The sequence below is a fragment of the Danio rerio genome, chromosome 25 (assembly GCF_052040795.2).
Source record: "Danio rerio strain M-AB ecotype USA chromosome 25, GRCz13ab, whole genome shotgun sequence".
Lineage (NCBI taxonomy): Eukaryota > Metazoa > Chordata > Actinopteri > Cypriniformes > Danionidae > Danio > Danio rerio.
Window position 1 is genome coordinate 11,783,389 of NC_141045.1, and position 13,372 is coordinate 11,796,760.

The 13,372-nt window shown below is 33.5% G+C and overlaps 1 protein-coding gene across 2 annotated transcripts in view; it reads right to left on the bottom strand.

Annotated features, from left to right (window-relative positions):
* The window catches only part of lrp5 (low density lipoprotein receptor-related protein 5), a 127,145-nt gene that overhangs the window by 25,875 nt on the left and 87,898 nt on the right, over positions 1 to 13,372 (bottom strand). For both annotated transcript variants that reach the window (NM_001430956.2, NM_001177458.3), the window contains 5 exon segments: positions 1,038 to 1,361; positions 2,723 to 2,907; positions 4,658 to 4,884; positions 6,928 to 7,217; positions 8,826 to 9,042. In NM_001430956.2, coding sequence (NP_001417885.2) covers positions 1,038 to 1,361; positions 2,723 to 2,907; positions 4,658 to 4,884; positions 6,928 to 7,217; positions 8,826 to 9,042 — 1,243 coding nt within the window.

Consider the following 13,372-nt stretch of genomic DNA (forward strand, 5'->3'; position numbering starts at 1 on the left):
ATGATTTTACAATCATAAATATACAATTATTTTATAAAAATAAAAATGTAAACATTATAAAAATAACTATTAAAAAAAGAATATAAATATTACCAAAAATATATACCAATAATTATTGTTTATTTTTCACACAAACATATAAAAATAATATTTTTTTATCTTAAACACAATATTAAGCATTGCATATAACTGTAGTAATATTGTTATATCTACATATTTGTCATTATTATTAAATACATTTTTATCATCATTAAATCGTGATTTTGCCGTTTATACAATGTATAATAATATAGTAATATTAATAATGTATTAATAATATAATAATAACCAAACTTTAGCTAATAATTGCAATACTTACATTACAATTATTATTCACAATAATAATACATTCTGTAAAGCTGCGTTCACATCAGACCCGGTTGAAGCGTCAACCGTGAGTGATTTACATGTTAAGTCAATGCAAAGATGTGAATAGACATCCTGCGGCTCGATACACGCAAATGAGCCAGTGCGAGTTGAGCGTTTCTTGTGAATCGCGCAAGTTTGAAAATCTGAACATCAGCGAACATTCGCGCCACGTTAACCAATCATGAGCTTTGTTTTTTAGGGCCATGACTATGACGTACAGTTGAGGTCCCGGGGGAAAATCCTTCTGCCGACACCAGACAACAGTTAATCAAACTGGGCTCGGCTTCAAACGAATCGGCTATGTTTTTCAGCTTTCATAAATGCACATAAACACAGCTGTTCTCTCAATAATATCCATGTTAGCCATTTAGCAACAAAGCTAGATTCACCGGGCAGACAGAAGCCCTGCCCATGAGGCCAATCCGTGTCTATTGTAATGTGAATTTGACGTGCTAATGAAGCGAGTAAACTCAAACGTGTCTATTTACGCACAAATAGCGCAATTTATCTGCACGTGCCGTGCCTGTTGTAAACACAGCATCAAACTTTTATCAGTGCAAAAAACACCTCAAATACCTGTTTAATTGTTGAGCCCTAAAATAATTCAATAAATAAAATGCAAAACTCACAGCTGCAGTTGCGTCCGTTGGCCTCCAGGGTGTAGTGAGACGCGCATCGACACTGGGCTCCAGAGGGGGATGCCAGACACAGGTGGGCACACTGGCCGTTGTTTTGTGAACAATCATTGGCACCGTCCTGTCTGGAGGAGTGGAAAACCAGGATGTCCATGACGTATTCCAGGTGTCCCTGCACCACGGTTCGGTTCAAGCCGCTGCGCTTGTCAGCCCGTTCGATGCTGCGCAGGTTCCAGTCCGTCCAGTAAATGTAGTCCCGATACTGGGTCAACCCGAACGGATGAGGAAGATCATCAGCCACGATCTCTCGCTGTAGACCTGCAGATGATAACAATGTTTTTAGTTTAATAGAGCTTGGATGGTGTGAAAGCTTGTTTTACTAATCAACTAAGTGGGCCCTATCATTCACCCGGTGCAATGCGGTGCGACGCAACTGTTGTTTGCTAGTTTCGCTCGGAGTCATTTTGACGGTTTGCGCCACGCTGTTTAAATAGCAAATGCATTTGCCTAATATGTGCGCCCATAGGCGTTCTGGTCTAAAAAAGGAGGTGAGTTAAGGCGCATTGCTGGCGCGTTGCTATTTTGAGGTACTAAAATAGACTGTTCAATAGACCAGCTGAGAGGAGGTCAACAGACCAGCGCAGAGCACGTTAGTTGTGCGCCTCGTTTAAACATTGCTTAATACACACAGGATGTACAGCCATACGCAAATATCTTTACATATGAAAAAGAATTAATGGAATAAAATGTTGCAAAAAGTATTATTTTCTACATAAATATAAAAACCACTGCCTTCATGCCTTCTTCATCTCACGGGGGGCTTTTTCAGTTTATTTGTGACAATTTGCTTTCGTATAATGTTATTATTAGCAGTATTATTTATTATATCCATATTTATATTTGTTTTATTAAAAACAAGCTTAGATTTGCCCACCTGTCAGGTTTTAGACCATATGAGGCATAAAGCATGTGTATTTGGATATAACTCAGTTTTTTTTTCGTCATTGTTGTTTATTTATTCATTTGCTGGAAATTAGAAGTAACAAACGAAATGAATTTTTGTAGGCTGATGGAGCGAAAGTGAAAGTAAAGAATGAGGAGGCTCATCTCTTATTCTCGTGCTGCAGATGCTCTGTTTAACTGTTTTCTCGCTAGTGAAGCACTCAGTTGTATGGCAGCTCAGCACTCTTGTAACTGACTCTTACAAGGAATGGGAGATGAGACTCTGATTAATTTATTGGCTCTGTGGCGCATAGCGGATTTTTTCATCCTTAAAAAAATGTAAAAGTGGATTCTGACACTTTTGCGCCCTGCGCTTTGTACTTTGTGCCTGGATCGTCAAAATAGAGCCCAGAGAAAGAAAATAAGCTGGTTGCAAGATGTAAGCTTAAAACTGTAAGAAAAAACATCAGAATATAACTGTATAAACTCAGAATTGTTAAATACATACACATAATTAAAGAATATAAACCCAGAATTGTAATATACAAACTTAAAACTGCGAGATATTAACGCAAAAATGTGAGAAATGAACTCAAAATTGCAAGACACACTCAAAATTGTAAGAAATAAACTAAAAGTGCAAGAAATAAACACAAAAATGTCAAATAAACTTAAAATTGTGAGAAATAAACTCAAAAATTGCAAGAAAGATGGTTTTAAAAGGCTTGTATTTGTACCTTGCATGTTTGTGGACTCGATCATGCATGTGTCCAGGTCTGTCCAGTACAGCCGCTGGTCGATATAGTCAATGGTGAGTCCGTTTGCTCGTCCCACTTTATCCACCAGAGTCACGATGTTACTGCCGTCCATGTGAGCGCGAGCAATCCTGGGTCGACCTCCCCATTCAGTCCAGTACATGTACCTGCAAACCCAAATATTTTAATAATTTAATTAATAATATATAGGTAATAATTGGTACCAAAAACTCCCAAAATTACTTTACTGCATTTTTAACAAAACTAATTATTTTCAATACGATAGAATTCCCTTTTTCCATTAAAACCTTTTATTTTTTAAATATATATTTATTTATATTTGATTTACTAATATATAAATACACACTTAATATGCATTAATAAGTTCATTGTGAAGCTTTTTTGATACCAAAGTTATAAATATAACATTTAAATTTACAACATAAATATTTAGGATTTCATTTAAAGCAAAGAAAAAGTTGAATAAATACTAAATTCAACAACTGCCTAGTAAAAAAAAAAAGAATGAACAACATGAACACCAAACGCAAAGCTACAAATGACCGATAAGCGTGCAGTGAAAAAAAAATCTCCATAACGCACTGCTTCCAGCTGTGAGTAAAGCGAGGCGACAGTTTTGAGTGTTCAGGTGAGAAGAGACAATGCTGAAGAATGTGTTTGCTAATGGAGGCTTCAGGAACCGCAGGAATGCCTGACTTCACTTCTCTGAGCCACAAGTTCACACTCGTCTCCTGACACACAAACACAACTGTGTGCCCTGAGGTGGAACAGCTTCACCCGCGAGTCTCATAGTGTGCAATCTGATGTTTAACTAGCGGTAATGATCGATTAGCAAACTTCCGGAGGGCTAACATGTGTAGGAAGCGTATGGTTAACCAAAAAACACGAGCGGATCACTTATTATAATTGATAACTCCTTTATGATGACATCTCTTTAAGCTTTTCTTGGCTATATTAATTATATAGTTTTTTTGTAAATACACAGTTTTATTGTTCAAATCATGCACTTGATTATTAATGAACATGTAAGGGGAGAAAATTATATTACACAAATGACTTAATAAAAATACTATATTTCATCCTATTTCAGTCCTATTTTTATAGTTTTGCTTAGAACTTATAAAAAAAACTATTTAATAAATGCTTTTATAATTAGACTTATTTATTTTTAGATTTAAAATCTTTAAAATCAGTAGCATTTATTAACTTTAAAATTTAATAAATAAAAACGAAATAAAAAAGCATATTTTAATTCACGATTAATCATTATCAACATAAAATCTGTAAATATAATAACAATATAATATTAATAGTAATAATAACAATTAATAAAGTTAGTCTTAATTGCATTAGCTCAGAATTTATTATATCTTTATTATTATAAATAAAAATAATTTATGAATAATATTTTACTATTTAAATAATTCAAATCATTTTAAAGATATTAAAATATTGAATAATTAATAAAAACAATTGTTATGAATTAAATATTTATATTAAAACAGAACTGTTTATTATTCATTTTATTAGCTATACAATTACCAATTATTAAAAGTCTTTTAATCTTACAGACTATTAATAATTGTATTAATTATAAATAGATCATGCACTTAATAATGATCAATTAGATTGATTTTATTAACAAACATGAGTAAATATTAATAAAAACACCCGATTTCAAAGTGATATAATTAACATTTATATATTATATTTAAAAACATCATGTGAGAACATTAAATATTCAACTAGCGTCAATGATCGATTAGCTAACTTCGAGGACTCTAATATATAAGAAACTAAATGTCTTTTTGGGTTAATAAACGGATTGAAACAGAACTATTATGGCAGAAGTGGACAGACAGTGTTATGTGCTGAATTTAAGGAAGGGAGCTGTACCCGTTGGCAGGATCCAGAGCGAGCGATCGAGGGTTATCCAGATCTTTGCAGACCAGCACTTGCCGGTACTGGCCGTCCAGACGGGCCACTTCGATGCGGTTGGTGCCAGTATCTGCCCAGTAGAGATTTCTGCCCATCCAGTCCACTGCCATTCCCTCGGGATAGTCCAGACCGAACTCGATGACGGGTTCAACTGAGCTGCCATTCATGAACGCTCTGCTGATGGTCTGGAGGAGAAACGAGATCAAAATATTACACTCAATAGTGAATACAGAATTATTAGCCCCCATGTGAAATATTTTACCCCAACTTCTGTTTAATAGAAACATAATAGTTTTAATAAATAATTTCTAATAGCAGATTTCTATTTTATATATATATACATTTATATTTATTTATTTTTATTATTTTTATTAGGGCCTTTATTATTACAATTATAGGAACAAATTTTAACCATTTGGACACAAGAAATGACACTTTAACAAAGATTAGTTATGTTTATTGATACAACAAATGCTACGCCATGTTGTTTTGCATTTGATTATTGAATTTCTGTACCTCAAGAGTGTTAGACCCCAGCTTAAACCATTTACATCATATTTATATTTGTTCTATTGTTTTCACCTGCTTTAATTCATTTTATTTCCTATATTCTTGTATCATTTTGTGTATTTTATGCAGATGCACTCCTCTACAAAATCATCCAATTAATGTTAAATCATGAATTAATAGTCGTCTTGTAAAATTATCCTCATATCGCAATATATTTTGCAGAAAAAAAGAAATATTACATTGTCAGTTTTTCTCCAACATCCTGCTGCACTAAAAGCACCATTAGAAATGTATATTTAGCATGGTTTGGGATTTGAAAGAATAAACATCACTTCATTTAGCATAATTATATAATACTGTGTCTATAATACTGGAGGAAAATATTAATACTATTAGCTCATTAGTACCATTATTATTAAATAGCCAGAGGAAAAATCTAAACAAACAAATACAAAGTATATTAAAAGGAATAAAACAATGAATACAGTAATTAATACAGGCGCTGTATAATCTCAATTTGTCTGCCATAGCTATGGTAAAGTGGCAATCTTCCTTGATTATTACGCCATAATGAAATCAGTTACTTTCCATATCGACCTAAAAAATAACAACTTTCCATTTTCCATCGGTCTTAGTGCCAGATGTAACTACAGAAGTAGAGTCAAGCTTTAAACGAGAAGGGTGAAGCTACAGGTCGGGAGACCCAACTGCACGCTCAGACCAGCACTATTGAGGCAGTCCTCGCTGCAGCATGCAGATTGATCCACTACGTAATGGACAATCACCGACACCTACCCCTGCCCTACACCCAATAGTGGCATGGCTGTTACCCTAGTCAGGGGTATAATGTCCACTACATATTGGACCTGGTCCAGAACTTCATCGCAATTACAGACTGCAGTGAGGACATCTACTTTCTAGCAAGTAACAACACTGAACACATGACCCTAACCAAGGATTGTCCAAACTCAGTCCTGGAGGGCCGGTGTCCTGCTGAATTCATCAACAACTTGCCTCAAGGCACCTGCCAGGAACTCTCTAGTATACCTAGTAAGAGCTTGATCAGTTGGTTCAGGGGTGTTTGATTAGGGCTGGAGCTAAACTCTCCAGAATACTGGCCGAGTTTGGACACCCTTGCTCTAACCCAATCCTAACGATAGGTCTGGAAGTGCTGGTCTGAGCGTGCTGTCGGATCCCCGGGCCTGCAGCTTCATAATGTTGCTTTAAACAGGAACATTTTCAAAATTCTTTGATCATTTTTGGGTGAGATGCTAATGGTCTAATCTGATTCAATGATTTATGCTAAGCTAAAATTGACCCTGAGATTGGCTGAATCAATGGATTACTCTAGGGGAGTTAAGATGCCATTTTTTATATATAGTTTGGTCGATCTGCATTCTCTAAGTATGCTCCATACGTATGGAGTCTGAAGATATACTACATATGGAATCTATAAATATATTAAAAAATATCTTAAAGTCTGTTTGTTTAGTATAATTGATTATGGTTTATATTATTTGTGTGTGTATCTATGTGCATTTTTCGTTAACTCTGTCCTATGTTGCCTGCTGGACCAGGACTCCCTGGTAGAAGAGATATTGTATCTCAACAAGACTTTCCTGGTTAAATAAGTAAATAAATAAATAATACTGTTTTCAAAAAATGTCCACACTACCAATGATATTCTGTTATGAACATGTAGAACAAGTGTCTCGTACCTTGGTGCTGACGTCAGTCCAGTAGATTCTGTTCTCTAAAACATCGAAGTCGAGCGCGGACGCTTCTTTGACGCCGGTCAGCGGGATGGGCACGTCGTTGCTGTTGGTGCCCAGAGAGATGCTGCGGATGTCGGCACGGTTGGTGAACAGCAGGAAGGCTTCAGGAACCACACATGTGCGCAGGTCGCTCAGCAGCTCAAGGCCCATGGGACAGGCGCAGCTCAGACCCTGCGGCCGATGGAAGCACAGGTGACTGCAGCCGCCGTTGTTTTCGGCACAGCCGTTGGTACCTGAATGACAAACAGAGAGAAATGCAGCAGATCCATGGACAGATGTTGACCTTATTGTGATTTAATGAAAGTGTTTGAGGCCATCAGTTTAGGTCGGAGAGGACTTTTTTATTCAAACTAATAAAGCTCAATATTAAATAATTAAGAAAAGTAATATATTGACTTCTATCTGTATTATCATTAATATTATTTTAGTATTATTTATTATACGATTATAGTGGTTAATAATAGATTTATTTCTCATGTTCTTTTAAAAGATTCCTTTTAAATTTACAGTTTTATTTCTACTTTCGTCACTTTATGAAAAAATTATTTTTGTTTAATAATAAACTAGTAATAATTAATGTTAAATAATAAACAATGTCATTGTATTATAATCAATTTAGTAAATATATAATATAATATATAATATATAATATATATATATAATATATAATATATAATCTATAGTCTATTATAGTATTAATAGATGAGCTTTTGAGTATTTTAATGAAGTTTTTGTGTCAATTTTAAGTACTTTTTATTATTTCTATTAAGTCTTTATACACTAGGTCATTTGAATCCTTCATTAGTTATTTAAATAAGAACATTAGTTGTCAAGTTAACTAATATTAATATTTTATAAAATCATATAAATTATATAAATTATAATATCAGTAAATGTCGGCGCCAATAGCCTAGTGGTGTTGTGCGCCGACATATAGCACCGACAAGCTCAGGTGACCCGAGTTCGATTCCCATCTCAAGGTCCTTTGCTAATCCTTCCCCCTTTCTCTGCTCCCAATGATTTCCTGTCTGAAATCTCCACTGTCCTATCATAATAAAGGTGAAAAACCCCTAAAAATAATTATATTAATTAATATCAGTAAATAAAATTAATATCATGAAGAATATACATAAATATCATCTCAACATAACTACCTCATGAAAAAAAAAAAATCTTCTGACTTGATTTTTAATATCAAGACTTTAATATCAAGATATTTAAGATCTATCTATCTATTTGTCTGTCTGTCTTTCTCCCTACTTAGTGTTTCTGATCCAATTGTGTACCCATTCAGTTTGTTTTGTATTCTCTATTTTTTTTCCTTTTTCTTTTCCACCTCTGTCCTTGATGGTTGTTTATGTTTAAAAAATGTAATTTTTAAAAAATAAATCTTTAATAATAATATTAATAATAATAATAAGAACCTTTCTTTATAATAACGTGTAATGCGTGTATATGCAAGCATATTTGAAAAACACAGAAATATACATGCACACAACCAGATGGTTTTCAAGTTACTAATTAAGAGAATGATCTGTAATGTTGTCATAAAACGGACTAGTTACACACAGAATAAAAAATCAATCAAATAAAAAAATCAAATCAATAGATCATACTTTAGGGGGATTTTCTTTTTGCCATATTCCCCAGCCCTACACGCACAGTAAATAATAAAATGGATTTATCAGATTTAATTTTACCCTCTTAGTTAATTAAATACAATTAATAATCATCTTAAATAATAAAAATAAAACTACAACTTTCAGTGTACTTTTCAGAGTAATGCTGATACCACCGTCTCAATTTTAAGTCAGGAAAGCCAGAAAAAGCTGAGCTCTCACCTTCAGCTTCCATGACTTTGGTGGCTTTGAGGCCCATAAGGTCTGGCAGCTGCTCCACAATCACCTCTCGGGTGGAGTTGGCGATGTGAACTCTCTCGATGCTCCTCCTCTGCCAGTCCGTCCAGTAGATGTACTCCCCCAGCAGCGTAAAACCAAAGATATGAGGCAGTTTGTCCTCCAGAATAGTCATCCTGTTAGTGCCGTCCACATTTATGACCTGTCAACAAACAGAAACCATTTGGTCACCATTTACTTTTACTGCATGGACAAGAGCAGTGTGAACATGGGTTTAAATATTTCTCTTTTTTTCCCTAATAATTTGTAGTATAATTAGAGTTATTTTAATATTATAGTGAATATTTTTTCTTCAAGTGAATTTTAATTTTCATAAATTTGTCAAAAAATAAACAATTTAATTGCATTTGTTATAAATTTGATATTGTCAGTGTGATTTTATTTTTTAGCATTATTTAAAGTCTACAATAGTGTATATTATTATGGTGTAAGTGCCATCTAAAACTGTCTTTAAAAAGCAAAATTATTTTCAGCCTTCTATGTTTATGATCAGTTATTTACATTAAAGGGAATGAAAATAATCTTTTTTTTTTTTGCCATAAAAGTGTAATTACTGAACCTACATGCTAGAGCCTGAGAAAAACTCAGATTTTAGAAGAATTTCACTTACACTAATTTCTCTTTCAGGACAAAAAATAGGTTATTTGCATTATTTACATTTGCATAACTGATCATAAACAGGAGACTGAAAAAAAATTATTTTAGAAGAAAATGTCAGATGGCACTTTAGAGGTTTTTGTATTCTGAACTCTTCGTATATAATAAAATTGCAGAATTATTAAATAAGAAATTCACTTCACGAAAAAAAGAGCAGTGTGAACATTGCTCTAAATATTTCCTTTTTTGTCCCAATAATCTGTATTATTGAAAGTAGTAATAGTGAATTAGCTTTATATTTATGTTTTAATTTTGGTTTCATTATTTTGTCAAAGTAAATACTATTATAACTTGTATTAATGTCAGGGTTATTTTTAGCATTATTTAAAATCGATTTTATATATATTATATTATATAAAAATCATCTGGTGATTCTGGTCACTTGACGAAAAAGAAAAGGAAGAGCAGTGTGAACATTGGTCTAAATAGTTCCAATAATTGGTATTATTCATAGTAGTAGTTTGTATTATTTTAGTATTTTTACTAAATTATTTATAGTAATTGTTTAGTTTTTAATTTTTATATGGTCATTTTTATTTTCTATTTATTTGTCAAAGTAAAGATTATTCGAACTTGTATTAAAACCAGTGTTATTTTCAGCATTATTTAAAATCCATTGTTATATTAATCCATTTTCAAGAAAAAATAAATAAATAAAGCTAAGAAAAAAAGAGCAGTGTTAACATTGCTCTAAATATTTCATTCTTTGTCCCAATATTTGCATTATTTATAGTAGTAATACTGAATTAGCTTTATTTTTTTGTTTTTATTTATTTTAAATCAGTCATTTTTAATATAAGTGTTATTTTTTGCATTTCTTAAAATCCACTTTTATATTAATTAATACATTTTTAAGAAAAATAAAAAATAAAATAAAGCAAGAAAGAGCAGTGTGAACATTGCTCTAAATATTTCCATCTTTGTCCTAATTATTTGCATTATTTATAGTAGTAATAGTGAATTAGCTTTATTTTTCTTTTCTTATTTTATTTTTTTAAATAAGTCATTTTTAATATCAGTGTTATTTTTAGCATTATTTAAAATCCATTGTTATATTATTTAACATTAAAAGTAAATATTAATTAAAGTAAAAGTCATTTGATCACTTTACAAAAAAGAGCAGTGTGAACATTATTCTAAATATCTTCTTTAAAGTCAAACAGCACTTCAGAATGAGCATAAGACGAACTGTCGCTTTAAGAAAACCGACGACTGTAGGTGGTCAAACCAACTCATTTCAATTAACCGAACAAAACAGGAAACAAACGAACAAATGAGCCCGCGTCTGTTTACACTCGCCAAACAGCTGTACACCACATGCGCAATTGGACAGATCTCCAAATACTCCGATATTTGAACTGCCATAATTGCAGTATCCTAATCCAAACCAGCTAGGATTTCCCAATTGTGGAAAAAAAAAAAAAAAAAAAAATCCCCAACCAAATATGTAACTGCCAAAAGAGTAGCTATTTTAAGTCATTACAGAGTACGCAAGCTTCAGCATGACTCTTTGAAATCTCTACGTTTAGCGTTTTCCACTAAAGAAAGGCCTCAGAATCGGTGCTATTCCAGCAAACGTGACAAAATAAGATTCCAGTCACAAGGCTTGCATTACAGGGAGGAAAAATAACGCAAACTGATATAGGGAGTGGAGCCAGGACATGCCTGAATTTTTAACAAAAACAAAAAAAATGGATAGAGAGAGAGAAAGAGAGAGAGACTGAGAGAGAGAGAGATAGAGAGAAAGTGACAGATGGGAGGTTGAAACCAAGTGGGTTGCTGGGAATTGGGTTTGTTTCTGAAAAGCTTGCAATTACAGTTTCTGGAAAGCGTCCTGACATTACTACTTCTGAAAATAGACGGCTTTCCATTTTTCACATTTAGCGAACGGGTGTCAGTTGCTGTAAATGCTACGGACCTAATCAAATACATGAAAAAAAAAAAAAAACTAGACAACTAGAGTAACTATCAACGAGTAACCTGCAACAGATTTTAAGCTCAAATAATGAAACAAAACAAAAAATGCTGCTGATTTTACCACATTCAGTTGTACAACTGAGTTTTTTTTTTTCTTCGGTCGAGTATTAAAGTGAGTGGTGGGCAGTATTTTTTAATACACTACTGTACTGTTCAGTACCTGCAGTTTAATGGAGTTGTTTGTATTTTAAGAAACTTTCCCTTTATTTTGTTAGAAAATTATATACACTAACTGATAAAAGTCTTGTCGCCTATCCAAGTTTTAGGAACAACAAATAACTTGACTTCTAGTTGATCATTTTGTATCAAAGTGGCTTATATGAAAGCCAAAGGCCTCTAGATTGTTTTTATTTAACCAAAATAAAATATGATCATGCCTTGATTTTCAATTTTTTAATTAGGACAGTAAGATCTGATTTTGCTGACTTTACAGAAATGATGTACAGTATAGAATATAAAGTCATGATGTAATGGAAAAAGAATTAATATTGTGTATGACGCCCATGAGCTTGGAGGACTGCATCCATAAATCTCTGCAGTGACTCAAATCACTTATTAATAAAGTCATCTGGCAAAGAAACCATTCTTGCAGGACTCCCAGAGTTCATCAAGATACTTCGGATTCATCTTCAATGCCTCCTCCATTATCTTACTCCAGACATGCTCAATAATGTTCATGTTTAGTGACTGGGCTGGCCAATCCTGGAGCAACTTGACCTTCTTTGCTTTCAGGCACTTTGATGTGGAGGCTGAAGTATGAGAAGGAGCTGTATCCTGCTGAAGAATTTGCCCTCTCCTGTGGTTTGTAATGTAATTGGCAGCACAAATGTCTTGATACGTCAGGCTGTTGATGTTGCCATCCACTCTGCAGATCTCTCGCACGCCCCAATACTGAGAGGTTTAATATGAATTAATTAGATTATAAGCTTACCATTTCATGAGTGCATATTCTGTGCTTCTGAATGGCTGTATTTAAATTTCTGCCATGTTTTGTCTGGTGCAAACAGCCCAGTTGCTTATCACTGCAAATCTCATCACAAAGCGTGCTGTTATGACACAATGTTACAGTGTAAAATGCTCACCTACTGTTTAAATTCTTAATATTTATATTATTTGCTAATTAATAACCTCATGTGTAACTCTGAATCTGCGTCTCATTTCCGAGTCTGCTACTGTCAACCAAAGGTTGCATTACTATCACGGACACATGCTTCGAGAGCCTTTCTGACTGAATTAAGGAAACGCGCTGTTTTCCATCAAGGCAACCCGGGGTGCTGAAATATAATTGGCTAAACTGGCATTGGACAGGTTAAAAAAACCAAAACAAAGACAGACATTCTGGCACGTAACACACTTACAAAAGAGAATAATTGACTTCAGCATTGTTTTTCAGATAAACATGTTTACTTGACATGTTTTTTAACCAGTTAAACTCTGCTGCTATTTTAGGATTTCTGCCTGGATTTTGCTTACCCCAATTTAAAAGCTTCCCAAATCCACATGCAGAGGTGTAAATGCAAAAATTTGGTATAATTTTAAAGAAAACCCTTTGAATTTTCATAAAACGTCATTGAAAGTGTTTAAAATAACTGTATATGTTGTCTGTGTTATTATAAACACCTATAAGAAAAGGCACTTTTTGTACATTTTTTTAAACTCAAATTTGAAAGTGTACATTTTAGGTTCTGTGTGGTCTAGCGTGCTGTAATTAATTTTGGTGGTTCCTGCACATGTCTGTAATCATAGGGAAAAAGAAAAATGTCTCTGCCATAATCTATGCAAAAGTTATTGTATTCCAACTGATGAGAGGTGCTGTACAAGCCACAGGGTTCAATCAT